At 40.2% G+C, this 25,355-nt stretch overlaps 1 protein-coding gene across 1 annotated transcript in view; it reads right to left on the bottom strand.

Annotated features, from left to right (window-relative positions):
• DOCK8 (dedicator of cytokinesis 8) overlaps positions 1-25,355 on the bottom strand; it is a 94,073-nt gene that overhangs the window by 20,734 nt on the left and 47,984 nt on the right. Inside the window, 18 exon segments of the mRNA XM_072858859.1 lie at positions 775-862; positions 1,453-1,588; positions 2,253-2,435; positions 3,171-3,316; positions 4,927-5,096; positions 5,687-5,826; positions 8,610-8,765; positions 9,801-9,914; positions 12,400-12,549; positions 13,326-13,421; positions 14,747-14,842; positions 16,104-16,279; positions 18,064-18,228; positions 19,181-19,415; positions 20,519-20,614; positions 21,379-21,480; positions 22,977-23,115; positions 23,758-23,828. Of these exon segments, the coding sequence (XP_072714960.1) occupies positions 775-862; positions 1,453-1,588; positions 2,253-2,435; positions 3,171-3,316; positions 4,927-5,096; positions 5,687-5,826; positions 8,610-8,765; positions 9,801-9,914; positions 12,400-12,549; positions 13,326-13,421; positions 14,747-14,842; positions 16,104-16,279; positions 18,064-18,228; positions 19,181-19,415; positions 20,519-20,614; positions 21,379-21,480; positions 22,977-23,115; positions 23,758-23,828 (2,459 nt within the window).

Genomic DNA, 25,355 nt, shown 5'->3' with positions numbered 1-25,355 from the left:
GCTCACAGCAGCTGGACTGGTAAGAGGCCACAGTCTCTATCTGATACACAGTAACCCGTTTAGATAGTCAAAATTCAAGCAATTACCTACGGACAAATGACACATCTCTTTTAGGGAAAAGCAACAAGTTCCATGCTTACAGAAACTTAGCACACACCATGTGAAAATGCTGTTAGTAACACAAATCATTCCCGAAAATACAGTTTTTCATAAACCTAGACACTGACTTGTCTACTACCATATAGTGCCGATAAGGTGAAATGTACTGAGACATCATAACTTAAAACCTGCAACAAGAAAAATATTCACTACAGAATTATCTTCCCCTACTCCCGCTAATAAGTCTTCTCAATTTTAACATACCACGTCAAATCCAGCTCAACTGATTTAATGTGGTAGAACTTATACCACAGTACTGTATACAGTGAGGAGCCATAGCAACACCAAAATAAATGTCACAGCAAGCCTCTGTGGAGTATTTGATACAACTTGTATCAATAACTAGTGTTTACCACACTGCTAATCAGGAGGAAAAAATGTGTAGATAACTATTTAAACTTCTCATTCAAGTATTTGTGATCTCTTTGTTGTGTCATATCAAGAGTTGGATACTTTTGCTACATAAACATTTATCTTTCTTTCTCTTTGACGGAAGAGGGAAAGGATTGAAACTGCTGATTTTGTAATAAAACATCCTAGGAGAAAGAACAAAACATAAAAAACCCAAACAGCTTGGTTCAAATAAAAGCTATATATATATATTAAGTGACTTACTTATCTTGTCTCTCATTTGCCTGCCGCCAGTGAGTCTGCTCCTTTCTCCAGCGCAGGTTTTCATTTAGCCCCGCTGATCTGTCATTCCCTAAAAGTGCAACATATATCAGTGAGATTAAAGCAAAAGGGGACACCTGAAGTCTGATAGCTTACGGAAAGAAGGAGATACATGTCTGTAGCAGTCTGTCAGAACTAAAACCATTCAACTTCACAGCCTCAGGGCTTTAGTAAAAGGACAGGACCCCATAATTTTTTTCATCTAGGATTTTTAGAACATGAGCTTGCTTAACGGATGTCTTCAAAGACTGAAACACAAATTATTCCATTTATTAAATGATACATTTTGCTATGAACAACTTGTTCTTACTGATAGTTTTGACACCATTTCTTGGCTCTTAATTAGACACTAACACAATTTCTCTGAATGTCTTAAAACTTTTTAGTTGGCCTCATATTCTTCACCTGAGAAGAGCTCAGTCCTTCCTATACCTGGGATAGTTGAAAGCTAATTATATTTTTATCCACAGCAAAACCAAGAAAGGTTTGCAAGGGAGAGGACTGTGGGTGAAAAATATAAGCATGAAAATAGGGAGTGTGCATAAAACCCAACAAACTCATTTATGTCTACAAACTCTTGAGATCCTCTCAAAAGACACAGGGGAGAGGGGTATGAAGTACCAGCTGGTATTCTGCAGCGCTTCATCATTTCTCCTCTGGCTCCTTCACCTCTCAGTAAAGCCTCTTCTAATCGGGCCTTAACATCTCGTGACTTCTGGAGTGCTTGCGTGCTAACTTTATCTGAGCTTTGTTTGCCCTGAAAGTAAAGTCAAAGCAATCAAAACCAATGCCTCCATCTTTGGACATGAGTCCAAATTAAATCTCCAGAACCAGACACAACAGGAGAGACTTGTAGAGGGGGCAGAAAGCAATGAATATGATTGACTAACATATAAAGGCTAATTAAATGTTGCAGATGAGTAAAGAGGTAGTATATGTACTGCTAATAAACACAAATATGTAGCTCAGTGCTACACAGAGAGAAAATAAACTTCAGAGAGAAGGTTATTTGATCCATTTCAGACAGACCTTGTCAGAGAGGGGGAGTCCTGATGTCCAGTCCCAGCTCTTAACTAGGGTCATCTACCATAACCCTGCTTTGAAATGCATAGAGTATAGGGAGAACAGCTCCACTACTTAGAGGAGCTGTCAATATATTGCCCACCAAAAATAGCCCCCAAATCCCCAGGAAAATGAAAATAATAAAACAATTTAAGCCAACTTCATAGGACTTCCTCAAAGATTTTGGCTGCATTTTGCTTAAAGGCTAGTGTCAGTTATTTTATCTGAATTAATTTGTCCATTTTAGACAAGAGCTAATTTAACAATTGTCAATTACAAATTTCCCCCGGACAGCCGGAAGGTAAGGAAAAAAAAAAAAGACCAAACAGGACAACAAAATCAGGCCATGTTTCACTTACCTTGTACTCAAAGCATGAGACACAAATGAAGAGGAGATCTAAAATCCTGTTCAGCTGCATGGATGGAAGGTCTGCAATCCATTTCTGTATTAGATTCTGATCAGCATTTTTCATGATCCAGAGGAAACAGATCAAAAGGTTGCGAGTAGTATCAGGACCTAATGTGGCACTCTGTCTGTAGGGCTAGGAGCAGATAAAGTAAATGTCAATTGAAAGAAGAAGAAGAATAGGGAGGTCATTCAGGTGAAGTAACATTATTTAAATTTAAGTGAAATCAAATCTCAGGACTGGACTTCAGTATGTTTAACCTCTTCCAGGTTATACGGTTGTCTTTTTTGAATGTATGTGTGTGTAATTAGTGACAGGACCAGTTGTATGCCTGTGAAAGACAGAAAGAAGCACAAGAGCATTGTTTGCTAGATGCTTGTGTTTTAATTTCCTTAGAATAATGTAGAGACAGATTCTATAACTGTTTGGTTCCCTCTTGCCACACAGTTGTGTCAGCCAAATTGTATAGAAGATAAAACCAACCATGACAAAAGAGAGAGAGAGAGAAAAAGAAGGATCTTGAGTCCTAGATCCATGGATTCAGGTGAGACTGGGACTGGGAGGCAGTGGGGGAATCATAGTGGAATTTGCTGATCTGGAAATGTTGATCTGGATCTAGGTTGGGTGTGGAAATGGAAATAGGCACGTGGGAGAAAAAGTGGAACTACTAATGGTAAAGGAGTAATAAAATGACTAGAAAAGAAGAGGAGGAGATGACAGGAGGAATATGAAGCATTCTTTGGGGCTGGAGGAAACAAGAACGCAGTTTCTCATGACTGTAGTTATTAATCACAAGAAAGGATAACAGGAGAAAACAAAGAAAGAGGAAAACAGATACAAGAAAGGAGCCTGGCAGAGCACTGGACATACCAGGGACACCAGAGATATTCCAGAGCTCCTGAGGTTGAACTGATTGCCTGCAATGGCAAGGGCCACATTTTGACTGATTGCACCCGCAGACTCTTGTTCTTCTTCTGGGTTTCCTGTGCGTCCCTTTCCGCTGCGGGCATCTGAAACTAGATTTGAAATATCCCATTGGAACTTCAGGAGCAATCCAGTTGTTGCCGCTCACATGTCACAGCCTTCCATTGGGCTGTAACCTAACAAAACAGTTGGCACCTCCATCCCTGAGACTGTTGGTCTGGCTGATGTACCAAGCAGTGAAAGAGGTGCAGCATTAGCAAGACAGATTGCAGCCATCTGTAAAGGCTGCCAAATTGTTCAAATAAACACAGGGAAAGGAGATGTGTCCAATAAGCTCCAGGTGTTCAGAGAAGCTAAATTAAAAGCAAAGGCAGTAGCAAACATGATGTTGTCTCTGAAGTTCAAAGCTAAGCCAGTGCTTCATAAGACTTGGAACCATCCAGTTCCAGTCCATTTCAGGCAAGAGGATCAATGCAAAAGCCATACGTGGTTTTGGTGATACTCAACAAAGTATGTAAGTCTGCTAGCAGCTGACAGAGCCAGTATTGCCTGCTGGCTAAAGAAGGAGTTTAATTTCAGGCATCTAGATGTCATCACTTTCAGCAAATAAAGTTATTTATACATAAGTTTTGTAAAAATCTGCTCTGATTCTGAGTGCCCATTTTGTGTTTTGCAAGTCCTGTTTTTCAGAGAAGCTGAGTGATCAGCCAGTCGCAGTGTGTCCAGAACAAGACCAACAGCCTCTTGTGACAGATACTCAAAAAGAAAGACACTAAAACCTAGCCATACTGGTACACCTGGACTTCCTCATGTCTCCTTTTCATCTGTGGTATGAGGATAATACTTAGATTAAAAGAATGGGGTGAGATCTGATTAGCCAATGCATAATAAATGCTTTAATCCTATTAGACTGAAAGTGTCAAATAATGCCTTCCTAAGTTTTTTGGCTAGGCATCTAAATGCAAAATATTTTCAGAACCAGTAACAAAAGTACAGTCTTCAAAAATTATACCTTTTTTTTTCTTTATAGCCTTTATTTTATTTATGGAAGTGAAATGTAGTTTTTCAAGTAGCAGAGACCTACTACCTCACAAAAAATGTGAAATAGCTACTTTCAGCACTATCATATGAACACACATGTAGCAAAATGGAAAGAAACAGCTTAGATAATGTGTTTTTAAAAGGCTTGATGATGGCAAGCAAAGTTTATAGTTATAACTGATGATAAAAATATATTTCCTGTGTGATGATTACATTTGCCTGAGATTAATTTTGGTGTCATGTTAATAGCACTAAAGAGCAATAGGAAAAGATAGAAAGAATACAATGCAACTTCTTTCATCGTGATGTAACACGATGTCAGTATCAGTCTTGTTTTCTTCCCTACTGTCTGTTAAGCCTACCTACATCTCAATATTTCTTGCAGATCTTGCAGGCTTTATTTGCAGGATCATAATATTTACACTAAGAGATACGCAGGAGTACTTATAGATACATCTCTGGTCTATCATTTGCTCATGAAGTGAGGACACTAAAGTTTCTCCTGTCTTTAAAAACCCAGTTTACTTCTAAGTAAAGAAATACTCAACCTTACTAGACAGTGGGGAATTTCTGCACTTAGCACAATCTCTTTTATGTTTGGTAGATTGTTTAGACAAGTCACTCTAAGAAGCTGAAAAATACAAAGGGGAAAAGGTCTTACTTGTAAAATCATGGAGTTGTGGCAGTGAATCCAAAATGATACCAACCAAAGGGAGGTAGAGAGCTGCAATTTTAATCTTCACCTCTTTTTTGGAGCAACGTGGGTCTAGGTCATGGGAACTCAGCAGGCTAAGGATAGCACTGACAGCTTTTCTTTGCACCTTGCTAATCCTGTTAACACAAAAACCATCCATGAGCCCCATTAATGGGTCATGCACAAATTATTTATAAATCAAAGATTTAAGAAACAGAGTGGAAGTGAAAGAAGCAAATTAATACACCAATATTCATTAGATAATCTCTTCCATTCTGAGCAGAGACTCATGTTCCCTGCAAAAGATAGCGATCTTACATCTCCAAGCCACTTCACCACAATCAAAGACCACCCAAGTCTTTCAAACTTCCCCTAAAAATTCAGTATGGTGAAGAGAGGTGCTTAAAGAAAAGCATCAGACTCTGGCCAAAGTTCAGCTAAACTCTCAAGCTCTGACAAAGGCAGAGGTGTTTTAGAAAGAAGAGCAACTGAAATTTAGTGTTCTCAGTTTGTGTATTTAGCCAACATTACTGCAACAAATAGTATATTTTTATTCGCTGAGACCAACATACTGCTGATAAAACAATGACTGGGTATTGCTATGTTACAGAGTGACTCACTGAAAAGAGTAGGGGAAACAGGACTGCCCTGGAATCAAACTATGACCTTGCCAAGAGTAATAGTGTGACTCGACCCCATTCTAAAATCTGCAAATCAGGATACTCGCCCCTCGCTGTCTGCATCCAGCGCTGCTGCCAATTCAGTGAAAAGTAAGCCGGTCAGAAAGTGCTGCTGACGGTATTCGGCTGAGAGGTCAAACATACCAGCGATTTTCTGGTCCTGGAAACTAGAGCAGGAGCTAGAGTTCTGCAGAAGTATATTAGAAGTGTTAAAGAATGATCAGTGAAATCAAAGCTTCTTAAAGAGGTTGTAGTCACAGTCCATGTAGCTAACAGAAAATCTCTACCAGAGGAAAAGCACAGACTTTGAAAGACAGTTGGACATTCTGGAGGAAAACAGCTGAGTGTGAAATAAAAAGCATCTACTTTCAAATTAGTTGCTTGCTAGGATGCAATCTCATCCTTTCCATTCTGTGCGAGCAACTCATTTGACATTTTTTGAGATGTAAAATTCCTACCCTGTATTCATTAGTTTGGACAGGACACAAAGTCAGAATTTCCTCCACATTTACAACTCTTTAAATTGTTCTTACTGTTGCAGAGCAGCCATTGGGCATTGTACAGCAAGAGGCTACCCCTACTTGCAGAGGGACCTTGGTGTCAGAAGCTCTGCACTGTGCATTCTTCAGCATCCATGATGTCTAGCAGGGAAGTAAGGTCAGGAAAGACGTGTGAACAGTGTTTCCTTTCACCCTGGAAATCCTTGGCTGAGCTTGCTGGCAGCTGGCATAATTTAGAGCAGCCTTCAAACTGCTGTAACTTACAGCTATGACTGATATACAGCCAGCCCAGGAATGGAAAGTTGCCGCTATATATGTGTTGTGAACTTCTTAGCTTCTCCAATCATAGGTCTGTGCCACAGGTCACCTGGAATGTTTTTGTCCCCTGATCGCATGAGCATAAGTCTTAGATTCTACTCCCCAGTGCACCTACTGGGGTTTATGAGTCCAAGTTTTGCTTTTAATTTATATTCTTCAATATTCTCTCCCAATATTTCTGTCAGTCACCTGGGAATAGTCCCAGAAAACAAACACATGAAGTAGCAGTATACCACACTGTGGCAGCTGTCTTCCAGCATATTGGGTCAAATGAAACTCATGTCTCTGAGCAGCCCCATATTTTGGATCCACGTACTTAAGCCCACTCCCATTTCAACCTCAAGCAGACAGGCATTGGCTGTACTATGTTTGCCTGGAATAACGTTAAAGTGTAGAGCACCCAGTTAAGTGAATTTGGCTTCTCTCCAAGAATTCCAAAAGATTTATTCACAAGGCCACATTTCTTACTGAAAATCTAACTCTAGCTGGGCAGCACTCCTGCAGACAGATCAAAATTACTGCAAGGGTGGTCAGCCAATATATTAAATCATCCAAGGGCCACAAAAGCCTTATTGATTTACGCAGGTTGCACTTCATAGGTTACTCCTAAAGGAGAAAAAGAGTTGATGATGTTGCTTGAAGGAAAGAATGATTAAACTGGTGACTGCCCAGCTCTGACTTGCTAGAACTAGTTGCAAGAGCTATGCTGACTTCTTTTTTTCCCCATAAGCAGAAGAGTCCATTTCTAGTTCTTTGGCATCCAGGATTAGCATTAAGCAAAGCTATTGGGAAATCCTGATTCTTAAGACCTTCATGCTTTGCTTTTAAGACTAGGAAAAACTTCAAGAAAATATTATTTACTATTATTGACCTGTCAGAACCCTTAAGGTATGAGATGTAGCACATCTTAGCATGCAACAAATTCTTTGGCAATGACACTTGAAAAAGAAACCATGAATTTGAACTGCTCTGTTACTCAGAGTGTTTTTGTACCTTTCACCATTCTTAGCTTCAGTTCCATTCCCCTGCGTCCAAGGGCTGTGGCACTTATGGGGCATTGTACTGAAATGCTTCATCCCAGTCCTGACCTCTGCAAGACCACTGAGGTGGAAAACAGGGCTAGCACCCTTTGTTAGGGGGTCTGCCCCATGGTAAAAGCAAGATACTATCTAACTAGAATGTAGAGGGGAAGAGCACAGGAGTGGCAAAATGGGGTGTGGTGTGCCAAACAACAATTTATTTATTGAATGTGTTTGTGAACTCCATGCCCAGGATGATGGATGGGAGGTCCTGACAGTCAGGAAGTCTAGAGCTGTGTCAGTATCAGGTCAAGTCACAAAACATGTACATGTACTGAGAATGACATCCTGGGAGAAAGGAGAAGTGATGAGGAGGGCCATTCACAAAAATTGTGTGGAGAGGTCTACTCAGGATACCTGAGTGTTTCCACACAGAAAAATCATAAAGTTCAAATAAAAGGGAAAACACTGCCCAGAAAACACAGAGGAGTCACTGGCAAAGTCATAGCATCATCTGTACCACTGGCGTGGGGGGGAAATCGGAACAAAGAATGCTGCTATTTGAAAAGGAAAGTGTGATAATCCTGCTCAGAACAACAGTAAGGCTCAATAGAAATCCAGGATTCCAGGATACCGAAAATTGCAGTGTTTTAGTCACTAACTTACATAGTGGTAGCATCTACATCCACTTGGAGAACAAGAAGTTCAGCTAGAAGGCAAGCACACAGAAGTTTGCTATGCACAGCTGCATGCCATAATTCTCCAAAACAGGTATTGAAATACATATTTGTGGTTGTGTATGTATGGCATATAGGTCCGCCTTTAAATTAGCCTTCAGAGCCTTGTTCCTTTTAGATGTTTTATGTCTACCTTAACAGTAATTTTCTGTTTGCATGTTTCTAGAGGGGTACATATCTGTGTCATGTTAAGTTTTAACCTGTGTAGATGCAGTTTTGCAGTAGTACTCCCTTAGTCTTTATTCTTCTGCCCCTTTTCTTTCAAGAGGGAAGTTGTTCTCCGTGATCCAACAGTGCTAATTCTAACCTAAGTATCTGAATACAGAGCAACATAAGTCTTTCTCTACATGTGTGCTTCATGCGACATTCATGCAATATCATCTAATGGATGCCTACCTGGGAGGATAAGGAGGGGGAGGGGGATGCTGGAGCAGACACAGAGGTCATGAAGAAGAGGTTCAGATTGAGGTAATGCTCATGGCTGCAGAGAATTCTCAGGAACTCCAGTCTCATGGAAATCAGGGTGGAGAGTGAATTCAGCTTGTTTGAGAGCTAGAAAAGCAAACCAAAAAAGTGTCATGTGATGGGCATGCACTATTTAAATTACCATGCTGTGAAATATCCTGCTTCCTGAAACAGAAATAGATAAACAGCCAAGCATGCATTAAAATGCTCACTGGTTCCCTGTACCTAACTAGTTTCCATCCATTAGCTGCTCTTTTTTTGACAGTGGTGGTGTCTCTCTCCCCCCTCCCTGGCTGACTTACCAACTTTCCAAGAGACGATAGTGTGTTGGGTTTTTTTCTCCCAAAAGAATAACATACAATATTTTTTCCCTTTTGCATAACACAAAGATTAAAACCAAACAAAACTCTGCTGAGTCTGTGACAAACTCATAAAAAGTCCTGCTAGGCAACACAGAGCATCAGTGGTCTTGTCATTTCCCTTCATATCAACAATGACATCAGTGGAGTACTGCACATACTATAGGAAACCAGGGTGGTAGCCACCTTGTGTTCTCCTACCTACCATCAACTGACAGAGGGCCTTCCTTTGGCAGAAAAACTACAGCAGGTATATCAGGTCACAAAACAGAAGGAAAACTTTCCCCTTCAAATACAACAAGTAATTTCATAACAACATCCTGCATCATCATTTATTTTTAATTTTGGGAGGCTTGTAACGCAAGAAGGCAGAGATGGATCATTTTGATTGAACCCCCCAAATCTAAATACTTCCCATCACAGCAGTGCACTGGAAGAGTCAGAGACCAAAAATGCTCTGTATGGTCTGCAGACCCTGCTGCTAAGGGCTGTAAAAAAGTAAGGGAAGAAAAGTGGCTCCATGGATGCTTTGCAGCAGTGCAAGGTATGACATTTCTAAAAGAGTCTTGACCTCCACTCAATTTTTTTCTGCAGACCACAAATCAAAAGAGGTTTAAAGTCTCTGCGTATGCAATAGGAAATAGGAAATTTACCTGGCCCTTTAACACAACTCAAAGGATCATGATGGATAAATTAATTAAACAGAACAGAACACTGGACTGGCCAATAGCCAAATGCAATCCCAATCATGCATGGTGCCTACCTGATTACAGTAATGTTTGATGAGATTAAACACAAATCCTCGGTCCATTAAAGAAAGAAGATCATACAAGAAAAATGCCAGGCTGATATTAATTTTTTCTGCTTGCTCACTTTCCTTTACAAAAAAAAGGAAAAAAAAAGAATTGCAGTTATGATGTATAAAACTTATATAAAGGTGGAAGACGTTTTAGAATCATTAAAAAATAGTGTAGGGGGACAGCTCCCAGAACCATCTCATGGAACATACTGGACAAGACTGTTTCAGTTCTTCAGTTTATGTGATCTTGTTAAAATTATGCAGAATCACTCCTGTAAATTATTTCAACTGTTGTAGCTTTCGCAGAGGAATATCACAGGATGAATGAACGAGTTTATCTATGCAAACCTTTGGACTGACAATTAAATGGAATTTGAGACCTATTCTGAATTTCCTATGGGCTGCAATCCTGCATATGCCATTTTTTTTAGCTTGAATCTTTAACATCAGAGAATGTTGGTTTAGGTACTTAAAACATAAAATATTGTTTTAAAATATTAATAAAAATCTGCACTGGCTCTGCTGATGGAATGCCAAGTATTTTGTTTAGAAATTTTAAGTGTAAAATTGATAGTAAAAAAATACTAGTAAGATAAATTTGTGGGTTTTACCATTTAGCAGCTAAGCTCTTGCACACTCAGAATTGGCCTGATTACCAGAGATACTCAGCCCGCAAGTAAAAATCATGAAGAACTTCACAAGCCCTCTAAAATAAGGCTACAGTTACTTCAAACATACCAATTTAAATCATAAAATCCCAGTAGCAAATGTAGTTCACCAAGAGGAATTCGTGGAGGTGCCTGAGGGATCTGCACACATTTAACGCTCAGAGCCCTCAGGTGGGTTTGCTCAAGACTGACAGAGGAGATGACTGAGAAAAACGTTGCCCCTACTCATGTCTCTGACTAGTGAGAACAGGTGTGCAGCACCTCAGGGTGGTTATGATTTAGTTTTTCATTTTTCATTATTTTTGTTGCTGTTCAGGAACATATAGATATTTCCTACGATCTGGAATTTACACAGCAAAACATTTTTCTACTGGGAAGAAAAAATTAGTTTTCCACTACCTTACTGGGTAGGCTGAAATATGCCAGACATATCACTGTAGAATCTGAGGGCAATCTGACATGCTCGACCATGTATTGAAATATAGATTATTACTGTTTGGATTTAAAAATCAGATAAACATTACCTGCTGCTACTCTGTACAAGTAACCAATGGCCCTAATTCTGCAAACACTGCAGTGGGATTTTCACACATAATCAGGTTCTATACACTCAGTCTATCAAAATTGAATTGAATTAACAGCCCATAAAAACCTGTGTATTTCTTGTGAGGAAGCCATAAAATACTAATCTCTTGGCAAAACCTACAGTTCTGTTAAAACATTTTTAATGTAACAAATTTTTTTTACACAACTTATTTAAGTAAACATTTGCCTTAAGTAAACATTTCTGTGGAAATGATTTCTCTGCATGTGGCTATCACCAAAGGATCGAGCAAAGGGTAAAGCTTCAGGAACAACTTCTTGGTGGACAGTGACAATCACTTCTGCCATTCTCTGCCCTCAGTTGTCTGGTCTTGGCCCTTTCCCAGTTTCTGCTCCTCAACAGAACAGCAAGGCACACATGGAGAAGTGGATCAGGAAACTGACCTGGTTGAAAAGTCACCCAGCAGGCCAGCTCTCCAGCCTCATCTGCCCTGTGGCAGAGCACACTGCTGGGCTAGCACAGTGCATTTGTCAGCTCTGGGGCATGAAAAAAAGTCGGTTGCAACAAACAGTAGTCACCCAGTGCCTAGCTGTGGCCTTGACTTTGTTTATTGGCCAGTGCGGAGTGACATCAGTGATGTAAGCAGACACTATAAATTACAATATAAATATAAATTATAAATATAATTACAAATTATAAATTTATATTGTGATCCTTTCAACTTTATAATCTGTTATATCAGTGCAACTTGTTGAAATATATCAGGATAAAGAATTTAATGGTATTTAGGACTTATTTATTGTCTTTCATTTTCATGTGGCCAGTGCCTCTTTAAAGAGATCTGGGGTTAGATCACTTGTGGATGGATTTTGCAACCCTCAGGAGGACTAATGCCTTCATATAGCATAGCCCACTGCTGTCAGAGAAGTCAAATGTGGAATAAAACACTGTGAGGTAGAAATGAGGGTAACAAGAAAGGGGGACGAAAGGAATAAGCCCTGCTTGGGTTGCAGTTTGATATGCTGGCTAACCTGGCATAAAGCAGCACTGCCACAGAAAATGGGTGTCCAACCTTTCCTGTTGATGGGAAAGAGGATTCCTCCCTGCACCCTGCAGCCACACTGAGAAAACAGGCTGGGGAGCTGAGCTGAACAAAAACAAACCGTCTGCCAGGGGAGCACAAGGCTGCCCCTTGCACAGCCACAACTCTCCCTTAAGGTCCATGTGAGAATACCGCCTCAGTTTTGGCCTAATTCCAGTGACACTGCTGAAGGTGAAATGGGATTAAATACAGCTCAGTGTAATACAGGGTGAGTAGCAAGGATTCATGGTGCTTATTTCATGCATTTACCTTCTGTGGTTTGACTAAAAGTGCAGCAATCTCTGAAGTAACCACACTAACTATAGTGGTAATATCATCTTTGAAGCGATCGGAGAACCGGCTTCTTCGTGGGTTGTCTTGTTTCTCTAAGTTGTGAACATACTGAGCCATACTCTTTATCTGCAAAGCAAAAAAAAAAAATTTAAAAAAATGCCCAAATTGGAGGTAAAAATACTGCTTTAAGTTAGTCCATGGGAGTAAGATTCTCTACTTGTTTTTTCCTGAATGTAATCACTCTCATATTCTCAGAGCTGCTGTGATAAATCCTACATGTATTGGCAATGACTACAGAGAGCCTAAGACTCAAACACAGACAGACAGTGATTCTTGTTCATGTTCATGCAGTTGGCTACTCTCAGCACCTAAAATCAGAATCACCCTCCCCATTCCCTTGCATCTGCAGCTCTGAAATGCTGCTGTTTGCAACTTTTGCCCTTCATGATGACAGACAGGGAGTGACACTTCTGGAATTAATTCTTATTTCTTGACTTGCTGTTGGGTTGCTTATGTGCTGCCAGTGGAAATCAGTATGTTTTTTCCACTGATATCCATCACCTCACGGCTCTGTGAAACTGTGAGTTTGGGGAGCCTTGTCACTCCTCCCATGTTGTTAACAAAGTGGAAAAGACAGGAACAGGTATTCACAGAAAAGGAAGGGCTCAGTTTGATGTCTGTCTTTCAGCCTTCTGCAAGCTGCGGACCACTGTGCATGTAGTTCATGCAGGAGTTTGCCATCTGTCAGGGGGGAATGGGGGTGAATATGCAGAATTCTTTAGTCATACTTCCACTATTTGGGATGTCTCCTTTTCACAATGGGGCTGAATAACTGAAGAGATCACCACTCATTTCACCATTTCACCATTAACTTACTATGAAATACCACTGTCAAATCTTACCAGGAGCTCAAAGAAGAACCAGGCATACTTGAAGACAGATTCTCTCACCATGCCCGTGCTCACCACCATCTGCAGTGCCAGCTCCTCGTGGAAATGCTAGATAATAAACACAGAGTGTTGGGAAATGGCTTTTCAAACAACTCATCTTCCAGTTTCAACATCCCCCCTCTTCCCTGTGGGAAACTCCCCCACACTGGAGAGTCAGCAGCTGGATGGGGATGTGTGGACATCCCTGTAGGATGAGAAGGCAGGTTTGACCAAAATTATATATAAGGAATGTTGGTGGCAAACAGACTTTGTGACCTATTTTTCTGTGGATCCAGAGCCCTGGATAACTAAACTGGGAAATGCCCTTGGTCTATCCTCAGGCCATTGGCCGTGTGCATGGCAGGGAGCAGTCACATTCCCCACTCCCCCCTAAGCATTTCCATTTAACACATCCATGTATTTTGAGAGAAGGTAGAAGTAAGATTGTCTCTGGTGGGAGAGAAGGACACAGCAATAACCACAGCAGAGCTTGTACAGAGGTTTGTAATTGGAGACAATATGTTTTGCAGTGAGATCTGACCATAAGACACCCAGTTCCAATGATCTAAACTTTTAGGAAACTCAAATATGGACTAAAAATTTATTGCAATGTCTATTGTCCATTCTTGACACAAACAATAAAGCTAATGAGATTCCTAAGCATATTTACATCAAATAGGACATATTAATCCATCCAATATTCAGACTGGGTATAAACCTCTATGCTTTTTGGCAGAAATCAAACCAATAAACAGGAGTAAGAAAGGAGATTTTCTTAACTGTAACTCGGATTCTGAACTACTCATTGCAGTGTTTTTCCCCTGCTTCTTCATCCAAAGCCACTGCTGCTGATCAATGTCAAACACAAGATACAGCTCTGGAATAATTATATATGTGATATGGTATCTTCTATGTTGTTAAAAAGCTATTTGGGAATACATACTCAAGATAGGAAGGAATTTATTGGTTCTAAAAGCTACAAAAAGGGGAAACGAAAAACATTCTTTACAGAAGAAAGAGATGGCAAACATTTCTGAATGCAGTTTACTGTAACATGTAAAGGCAGGTATCCAAAGGCAAACAGCAGTGGAAAAAGACAGAGGCCCTAACACCTTGAGAAAGAGAGCAAAGGGAGGATCCAGGCAGGCTGCTACTTGTCTAAATCTGTCCTGGAAAAATAATCTAAAGACTCTGGAGCAGAAGCAGAAAAATTGGGATAATATTTACTCACTGATTCAATATTCCAGCACAAACTCCTTGTTTGATAAAACAAAAAATAAAAAAAAATTGTTCTCTCTCTCCCCTCTCCTCATTTAGAAGTGCTAATTACCAGCACTGCCTCAGGAGGCTCCAGGGTCTGTTAATGTGCACCCTCACACTTAGTAGTAGGCTACCTTTTTATTGGATGGTCTTGGGCTTGCACAAACGCTTGGCATGTCATTTGTTCCTTCAACATAGAAAGACATCCGACTGGAGCTGTGATCCATGGGCTGGAGGGCATAGCCAGAAGAAATACATAACAGTAATAAGTTAATACATAACTTGAGCTAATTAATAGAGAAGAAATCAGCAGCGGTGGCTTTTTTGGAAGGTATGCACAGATGTTCACCTAAACAGCTCTTCTCTTTCCTTCTTCCCATCCCCCTTCCCACTGGAGGCCAAAGACCACCTGAATGCAGCAGCCGGAGGAGGGTGCAAATGCCAACACTGCCATCACGTGCCCAATTTCAGCATTGCAGCTGTACTTTGGAAGCGCTGCAGTTCACCCTTTCAAGGGTAACTGTCCTTTAAGTTTATCCTGTGGCCATGAAATGGCAGTAGCCGATTGTAAATTGCTACATTTATCAATGTGATGAAGCTGTAATACCTGTAATATTAGCTGTAACAAAAAATACATTTTAATTTTGTATTAATTTGGAAAAAAAAATGCCTTGAGCTCTGTTTTTTTAGGACACAGTACCTTAGAGTAAAATTCATAAAGCTATTAAGTTCAAATCTACATTATTAAAAATTGCTATGGATGAATACGTATGCCCATACAAACACATCAAATAGATTGGCAAAGTCTGTGCATCTTACTAGTTCTGGTTTAATTTGCTGAAGACAAGCACCCGTTCACTTTAACTGGAGAGGCACGTGATCATTCAATGGAGAAAAGACTTCAAAATGTTTCTGAAAATAACCTGCTTGAGAAGCAGTATTTTACGTATGTAATAGTCAAAGAAAAGGGAGGGGAGATATAGTTCAGAGCTCAGCAGACATGGTGCTGCGGAGCTCTGCCAGGGCTGCAGCTAGGAGCAGGCTCCTTGCACAGCGGAAAAATCCTGCTTTTGTCAGGCACAGCTTCCCAGCTCCTGCTGAATGAGGAACTCTAGATTTTGGTTTCCCCAGAGAGGGGAAACTCACTGAATCTGTGCAACCTGGACCAGCCCACATACCAGACATGAACAGAACCTAAATGTCAGGAAGAACAGGACAGTGAGGCACGTCAAAAAAGCAAATCCCTCTGTGGAGCATCAAAGACTCAAACAAGAGACAGAGTTCTTAGTTCTTGTCTCTTCACTGATAACAGACATCACAATTTAGCAATGGGATTTAGCGTGTGCCTATGCTAGATCGGATAAACAGCAAATGCTTCTGGTGATACATACAGTGCATTTACAAGAAGCAAAACCAACCCTCAAAGAACAAATCTAGATTATTAGGTTTTGGTCCATACAGTTCTCCAGATATTTGGCTTCGTTCTCTTACCTTGGATGACATGATGTTTTTGACCTCCTCATCAGTAGCAGTTTGTGTAACAGTGATGTCAGGATTGCTGCAGCTTATCACTCGGCTCTGCAGGAGTTTACTCCCAACAGACACTGCAGAAGTGCGTCCAAATGTGTAATAACGAGACTCTGTCAAAATGGCACTGCTGCCTGCACCTGCCCATAGGGAGATGTTTGAACTAAGACTAAAGGACATATATGTGAGACAAACATGAGATTCAAGTGAGCTTTGCTCAGTGCTGTTACAGCATCAGCATTTTGAATAGCACAAAGGTCCTGAAAATCTCACCACCAACTGCTTCATTAACAAATTACATAGATATTGAATGATAAAGTGCAGATGTTTTCCAAATCAACAGCCCACAGGGTGATTGCACAAGCAGTAACAAAAGATTAATGGGCTACCTGAGCAGCAGCACTATTACAATAGCTCTTTCTTCTTCCCATCAGCTCTTTTTAATTTGCTGTAGATTAAGACAAGATTCACAGGCCTAAACACAAAATACCACCTTCAACACATAACATTTAACACCACGTTCAAAGTATCCAAGGAAGCATGGAGCACTGCCTGCAGGAATTTCACTAAATGATTACCTAGTTTTCAGTTTCCCCATGGACCTTTTTTTTCCAGGATAAAGAATTTCCAAGTGTAGGCAAGCTCAGAGATTTTAGCACATCCTAACATCAGTCTAAATGCCCCTCAAGGGGGATTTAAATGAATATTTGAAAGATAAAAGGGCCTACATATCTTTAGCTCCCACAGCACAGCTGCTTGGTGGTAAGTCAGTTAATAAATAGCACTTGATCAAATGAATCCTATAGGCTTCAGGACAATGGACTGCACAGAATCATAGAATGGTTGAGGTTGGAAGGGACCTCTAGAGGACATCTGGTCCAACCCCTCTGCTCAAGCAGGGCCACCTAGAGCCAGTTGCCCAGGACCATGTCCAGATGTCTTTCTAATATCTCTAAGGATGGAGACTCCACCAGCTCTCTGGGCGACCTGTGCCTGTGCTTGGTCACCCTCACAGGAAAAAAGCGTTTCCTGATGTTCAGAGGGAACCTCCTGTGTTTCAGCTTCTGCCCATTTCCTCTGGTCCTGTCACTGGGCACCACTGGAAACTGCCTGGCTCTGCCTTCTTTTCACCCTCCCTTCAGGTCTTTGTACACATTAAAGATCCTCCCTGAGCCTTCTCTTCTCCAGGCTGAACAGTCTCATTTCTCTCAGCCTTTCCTCATTGGAGAGATGCTCCAGTCCCTTCATCACCTTCGTTACCCTTGGCTGGTCTCTCTCCAGTATGTCCATGTCTCTCTTGCACTGAGGAGCTCAGAACTGGACACAGTACTCCAGGTGCAGCCTCAGCAGTGCTGAGTGGAGGAGAAGGATCACCTCCCTCGACCTGCTGGCCAATATACAGGATTTTATCCTCTGATGACATCCCTAATGCAATGGAGAAATTGTCAGAGCTTGGTCCTATGCCACTTGGCAGTAAGGTAGTTTGCATGGAAAGGAGTTTACTGATGTACAGGCCAGTAAGAAATCGGCATCTTAAGACCATTTTAATTTCTGAAGGAAATTCCTCTAAAGAAAGCCTCAGTTTAGGAGATGTCTCTCACTTTCATCTTCATGAAGCTACAGTGTTGCATATAGCTGTGGAGTCCTCTCTCCTCAACCCCGCATTTTAAATGAATGACTGAGAGATAGAGATTATGGGAGGCAAACCCATGTTGCTATTTGCAGCACTGAGATCCCTGACCTTCCTCTGAGAAAAATGATATATCTGAACAGTGCTGTGCTTAAAGAGTATGCAGTCTGGGTCAGAGAAATTGTGTTTGCTATTTTATAGGGCAGTTTCCTAAGCCCTTTTCTCAGAAGAACCATGCTGAATAGCATGTATCAAGAAAAAAGAATACTTTTGCAACCCTTGCACCAATATTACCTGGTTTGACTACTTCTCTTTGAGGGTCTGGCAGACGAAATACATAGTAGACATAAGATGCCAGAAGGCAGTTCCTCCCATGCTGGTCTTTGCTCAGGTCTTTGCTGTTGTGGAGACTGTTCACTATTGCAACCACAGATTCAAAGGCAAACTGTGAGAAGTTGGCTGTGAAACAAAGGCAAGAGTTAGTCTCAGCACTGAAGGGTGTAATATAATCAGGTGAGGGCATTCTTTGTACCTACAGGAACTAATCTTACATGCTTTAATTCAGTCCTTAACAAATTCAGAGCTCTAGACAGCAATTGCTATACCTGACCATATCCGAGGTCTACATAGGCCAATAACCACTCTTCAGTAGACCCACTGACTTTCAACCCAATCAGTGCTACTCTATCACTTCGTGCTACATAAAAGCAGACCATAACTGTCAATTACCATTTCTACCAGCCTTCACGCATTTCCTATAAAATACCTACTTGAAGAACACTAAGACTCATTATTCTCCAGCTGACAGACAAATAGAAGCTAGGAGGCTTTTCCACAAATATTATAGTGGATGACAAGTGTTGATTACCAAAATAAGACAGGAAATAAACTACACCACTGTATCCAAGTATGCCTTCCCTCCAGAGTTAACATATGTGATAGGCAACTGGCAGCCTCAGTAACAGAAAAATCTGTGTGCTATACCCTCTCTGTTTTTGTGCTCACCCAATTCTGTCTGAAGATATTTGGGAAGAGGATATTGTGCAGTCAGCAATGTCAGCTGTAGGATAAGTGATTTTGCTGGTGTTTTCCTTGCAAAACAATTGAATTCCAAACAAAGTTAAACCACAATCCACTTTATGACCTATATTTCCAGATAAGTAAACCACTACAATTTAATGTACCTCCCAACCAGGGTCTGAGAGTCTTATACGTAGGGGGAAAAGGAGAGAAGGCAGGAACTCAGTTAAACCTGATTAAATTGTGCAGTGAAACTGTGTCTTGAGAAGCACAACTCTTTCTGAAGTGGACTACCCCAAATACTAAATCTGAGCCTGGATATTTAGCAATCACTTCCCCACATCTCCAGGTTGCTTGTGCTAACACTCCAAGGCCATGGACCAGTAAATACCTGTCTGGCCAGCTATGACCATGGGCTGTACAGCCAGCTGGAAAAGTTTATCTAGTACCAAATGTAAAAACAAGACAAGAGGTTCAAGGCGTGAAGAATTCAAACAGATAATGCTGAGTTTCAATTCATGTTCCAGTGTAGCCTCTGTAATCTTCTGGTCCATCAGTCGAATGGGGAATGTCACTTGACTTTCCAGAGAATGGCACAGAGTGAAGAACTTCTCCAGGTGATTGTCCTGCAAATACAGTGCACTCACAATTAACAAAGTTGATATAGTTCAGGCTGCTGCTAGCTAAGCAACACCTGATTGTCCCACCTGATGGGATGAGAGAAAATATTTTCACCCTTCTGGCTTGCAGTGGTGGCTAGCCCTAGAGATCAATTTGAAAAGCAGCTGTCACAGCCTTTCGTTTGTTTCTTTTCATCTGGCTCAAATTCAGACTCTGGTTAAACCAGATTAAAAGCAGAAAAGTTAAAGCCCTCACTGAAGTGATTGCTTCATTTCATGAAAATACTATTCCCTTGGTCTGATAAAACTCTGCCACATCATAGGTCTAATAGTCCCTCTGCAACCCACACCTAAGTTCCAGCTACATACAAGTTATGTGTCTTATGAGTATGCCCTACTTGTATTTAAAAAGCATGCTGCAAAGGGGTGATGGACCTGCTTCAGACACAGGTCCTCCAGTTGTTAGGACATAGCTACCAGGGTTAACTAGAATGGGATGATGGGTAGGAGACACTGTGAAGCAGCAGAAACAAAATAAAGCTGCTCTGCCTCAAACCAGTAAGTATCCCAATAAGATGGGCAAAGCTCCAATTTCCTATCACATTTAAATGACCAGAATTGTAGAGTTCTCATTCAGCGCTAAACTTGTGTCCCCACACTACATGGCACTGAAGGCTGAGCTGCCTAAAGCATTCTGGCAGTATAACCTGTCCCTACAGGTGGGGAGGTGCTATGTCTCTGCAGATGTAGAGTCTGAACTAGCCTTGCAGAACAGAAGATGCAGACTACAGAAACTGGCACTGTGCCCTGCCAGTGTCTTTCAAACACAGACTAAGCAGACCCTTGCTGAGCTGAGAGGACACCAGGCTCCCTATTGCTTGATGTGACTTGCTGCTGAGAGTGCTCATTTGTTCACCTGTACCAATAGATTTCATTTCACCAAAGGATTTCATTCAGTGAGGATACCAGCTTATTTCCATAGCTATTAGTTGTTTTTAAAGCTGTGTGGGCTTAAACATCTCCATTTCATAAACCTCCTAAGTCTTCCTGGACTTAACGAATTCTCTTCGAAATGAAACTACAGCTGTGTGTTGCTTCTGATGCATTACCTGAGTGTGAACAGATGAAACAGCTTGCACTTCAATGTTGAAAACACCCTTGTGTCCTTCAACCCATTTAATAGGTGGTGTCTGAGATGGAACTTTCTGTGATGGAAAAGAAATATAGGAATCATCATCTTCCTTTTAACGATCAAACAGAAAGTCTGTTTACACAGGGGTCTATAGAGTATTCGTGCTATTCAGTTCATTTTAGATACCCAAATTCAGTGCCATACAGAGGACCACAGCTAGGCATCTTCTTGTTCTCATAGCCTAGATGGAGGGGAGTTGATCCATCAAACAGAGAAATTGGGAGCACTTCAGCTGGGTGCCTAGCACCATAGTGCAAATATACATCTTCTGATGGGATATTTTTAAAGTTAGGAGTTCCCAGTTAAAGCACTGCCAAAGGTACTCCATGGTGATGTGGTCACATCCCATTCAGTTTTAACCCTCTGTGCAGTTTCCTACTTGACACATTTACTCAGAGAGCACAGTTTTCTGCTCCAATAGCAGCACCCGATTCCATTTCTCCTCCCTCTCCCACACAGCCACAAAAAAATGAGCAAATCATCCTATGGAAGAAAGCAAATTGTTGACTTGACACACTCTAAACAAATGTATCCCTGATTAGATAATTTACAAGGATTTGCTTGGATAACTAACTTTTAAAAACACAGTATAACAATGTAAAATAATAATAATAACACCAGTGACAATAATAACAACATTTTTCTCCAGAGCTTTCCTCTTCTAAAGTACAAAAAGGAGGCATTATCTACAAGCAGACAGCAATGTTAGTTTGTAAAACAGTTATGCTGTTCTTCTACATCAGGAAAATATTATCTTTTCATAATTTTCTTTGTTACCTCGGGAGAGTGAATTGAATAGTGGAAAGGCAGCTTATCCAATGCAACAGGAAGACAATAATGTCCAGTTTGAAGACGATCATTTAATAGAATTGGCAGCCACTGAAACAAATGAAGAGAAAACACAGCAAATATTCATGACTATATATGATTAGGGCTATTTATCTAATTCATTATGTACAGTCAACAAAACAACAAATGAGATATTGACCCAGGCTTCTCTGCTCTAATCCATTCAACAGTAATTTCTTTGCATTTTAAATTAACTGATAGCTACTGTAGAAAAATGTACAAGACTTCTTTACAAACCAGCCCTTTTGAAGAAAACAAACACAGAGCTTTTCATGTGTGACATATGTTTTTCTAATGAATCCTACCAGAAGGATTTAGTAGAGTCCATGGTTTTATTTAAAAAATCATGTATCTTGAATAGGCTGCTCCTTGGCTTTGAAGCAAATCAACAGTGTTAAAGTTCCGCTAAGGATAAATTGAACATCTTGGTTGTGATCACCATGAGTATTAAGGCCAGAATGACTCATCATAACTCTGTATTGATATTTGGACACACTTGATTTTTCTCTTATTCAAGTCTGAAAGAGCTGTGCATTTGAGTATCACAGGGCAGAAACATTTTGTATTTAGGTGAAGAGACTCTTGAAAATTAAGTTCCCATATATGTCAAGTCTTGCTCCTGAACTACAAACTAACTTATTTCTTACTGATCCCATTGACATTGGTGGAATATATCTGTCCATAAAGGAAAGCCCATTTGATAGGATTCTCAGTACTGGGATCACAAACAAATACAGACTTCATAGCAGGAACATATGAAAAGCACTCATCTGGCCCCACAGCTCAGTTGCTGACCATAGCACTAAAATGTTTTCAAATCTGAAGTATTATCATCATCTGTGCTTTCCTCTTATTTTAAAATCTCTCCAGTTAAAAATATCAATTGATAAAGAAAAAGGTTAAAGAGACTGTGCTACAATACGTATTTCTTAAACTAAAACATGCTAGTCTCAACATGAAGATCATGAATGCAAGGAAATTACATTTTGCCTTCTAGATTCTTTCTGGTTTTTTAATTTTGATGTGGGTAAAAGACATTTTAGAACATAAATGATATGCCATATAAAACCTAATTGACAATATTATATTAGTTGTTACCTCATATATGAACATGTTAGATAACAGTAAATAATTGTAATTGCATATGGTTTAGGGTTTTTTTTGCAATAAATAGAATCTAATAGAATTAGGTGATATGCTATAAAGCATTGCAGTTGCAAGTATTTAGGTGTGTACTTAACTTCAGTTGCATCAGGTGAATTAATCAACTTCAAAGACACTTAACAATATAAAATTACAGGACGAGGATGTAACATAGCACAGATTGCATCTGATTTCTGTGAATTAACATTAAGACCTTCTACTGGTTTTGATGCATTAACATAACCAGAAAGGGATTATATGACAAAATTCTTGACAAGCAAAGGGTCTGTTTGCATAGGATGTAGATACATTTTTTTATATATATATATATATATATATACACACATACACACACACACACTTATATATCACATGGAACTTACTGAGTACCCGAGGAGGGTTTCCACAGATGCTCCTTGCTTTGGCTGGCAACTGATGTGATAGAATGTGAACAATAGATGGTGTTTCTCTGTGAGTTTTGCTGGCAGCTTAATTTTCACTTCTTCATAAAAGTCAGGGGACCTGTTAAAAAAAATGCCAAGCACATTTCCAATGTAAGTATGAGACTGAGCAGAAGGCAAATTTGCCAGTAGGCTTTTAGATGCTATGGTTATAAAAACTGTATAAATCCTGAAAACAGCTTCTGAGCCGAGTTAAACAAAGTACCTATATATACAGCTATATTTATGAACTATCTACAGCTTTGAATCAGGAAGAGCATAGACAGTATCAGCTGGAATGTTTCAGCTTTCACCCATCTCTATACTTTCAAAAACATTCAATCTTAATTTTGGGTTCCAGCATATTTATTGTGTAAATCCTAAATCCCCAGTCCACATTCACAAGAATGAGAATGTCCCTCCAGCTCTTTTGGATCTGTGAATTCATCAAAGTGAATGCTGTTGCAAAGTTATGCTGGTGCTTCCTGCTCCTGCTCCTTCATCTTCAGATTAGGAATATTCTCTAACCTCTGAAAAGCTCATGCAATGGTCACTTACGCAAATGCATGTAGCAATCCAAATTAGATATGACAAATCCACATAAAATGTAAATGTTTAAAATGGATTAGTACCAGCATTCCTTGATGAACTATGTAGGCTAAGAATTATGTTAAGAGGTCATGATTAATACTTCTTAAGTCATACAAATAGTAACAATACTTACTTATTATGATATGTGATAGCTGTGTATATTTCTTGAACAAACTCTGGACCTGAAGATTTCCCAAAAATTACCTACATTAAGAAGAAAAGAAAGTAACAGCAGTCACGTCTAAGGCATTTAATTGTCATAATCTTGTATAAATTTTAGGACAGTATCTGAAGGCTGAAAATGACTCTCCAATTTTATCTTGGCATATTGACACAAATGTCTTATTACCAAGCATCTTCCCCACACACCATTCAGGGTAAAACACCTGGAAAATGGAGCAGAAGTCATTTCTGGAGCAACTGACTACCTCACATCACATTCTCCAGCATGAACTAAAAAGTCAGGAATTGCAGAAATAAAGTTATGGTAAGCCTCTTACACATTGTCACATTGCCTTTAACTAAATGCTAAAAAGTTAAATTAAAATTGTTTTTAGAAGTTTGTTTTTCGGTTGTAGCCTGCTCATTTAGGGTGTGATCCACCTCACCTTACTTTAGAAGTCCAAAGTTCCTTTACAGTCAATGAAGAGAAATAGGCATTTTTGGTGCTTGATTTGCTTCCCTCTTTTCAGACACAGCCTCATGGCAAGGACCTGGAATCCAGTAACCTTAAAGGGAGCCCTGGGAGATGAGCCTAGACAAGGATATCTGTACAGCACAAGTCCATACATATTGAGATGAAGCTCTCTCATAGTGGAGAGGGATGCCAGACGAACTGTGTCTGTCCTAATAATTTGTCAAAACCTAGTCATAATATGGGCAGAGCTTAAGGAAACTAACAACACAGTATTGTGTAAAAGACGGTGTTACATTCACATGGCACAGCTCCAGCTCTGGAAGAAATGTGGCTTGGGAAAACACTGTGCTTGTGCTCTGATTTCAATTCCAGAGCTCATGTGGAGTAAGGCTGCAAAGTATGCACTCTGCAGTGTCAGCACGCTGACAAAGGCTGGTCAGGTGCCAGTCCTTGCTCCAACATATCATTGGATTAAAGTTTCTCAAAGTAATATTTTCACTTATTCTTTCCCCTTCTAACACATAAAATCACAAAAGATTTTATCCCAATGTCATTCTCAAATAGCCAATTACTGTCTGAAAATTTCCCCCAAAATTCAGGCTGAAGCATACGTCTGGGTTAGAACACTTCAAACTGAATGTCTGAAGCTTGGTAAAGCTGAAGAGAGTACCTTATAAAGAGAAATGTTGGACAACCTGAACATAGACAGCGCTGTCTGCTCTGCTAGTAGTGCACACACATGCCCTAATACACAGTCTGTTTCAAACACGGAAAACTCTACCTACACTGCATGATTGTGCACTGGTTCAGATTCAGGCAATGAAGATCCCAACTTCTACCTTCCAGTGTTACACCTAGTATTTGGGTACACATAGTGTATACGGAGGAGTTACACTGGAAGATGGACTACATAATTTTTAAAAGGTCTCTGAAGCTCTGTGAATTTTGCCATTAGGGTTTCCAACACAGCATTGATTTAATACAATATCACTCTTCTGAAAATAAGGTAGGAAGACTTAGATAAGAGGGAGCAATATGCCTCTCTTCCACTCAAGTGACAAGTCTTTCCTGTTGTGGGTAAGGACTACAGCCCT

This window comes from Ciconia boyciana, chromosome 4 (genome assembly GCF_034638445.1).
Source record: "Ciconia boyciana chromosome 4, ASM3463844v1, whole genome shotgun sequence".
Lineage (NCBI taxonomy): Eukaryota > Metazoa > Chordata > Aves > Ciconiiformes > Ciconiidae > Ciconia > Ciconia boyciana.
Note: the sequence above shows the minus strand (reverse complement) of the source record. Positions and strands in the feature narration are given on the sequence as shown.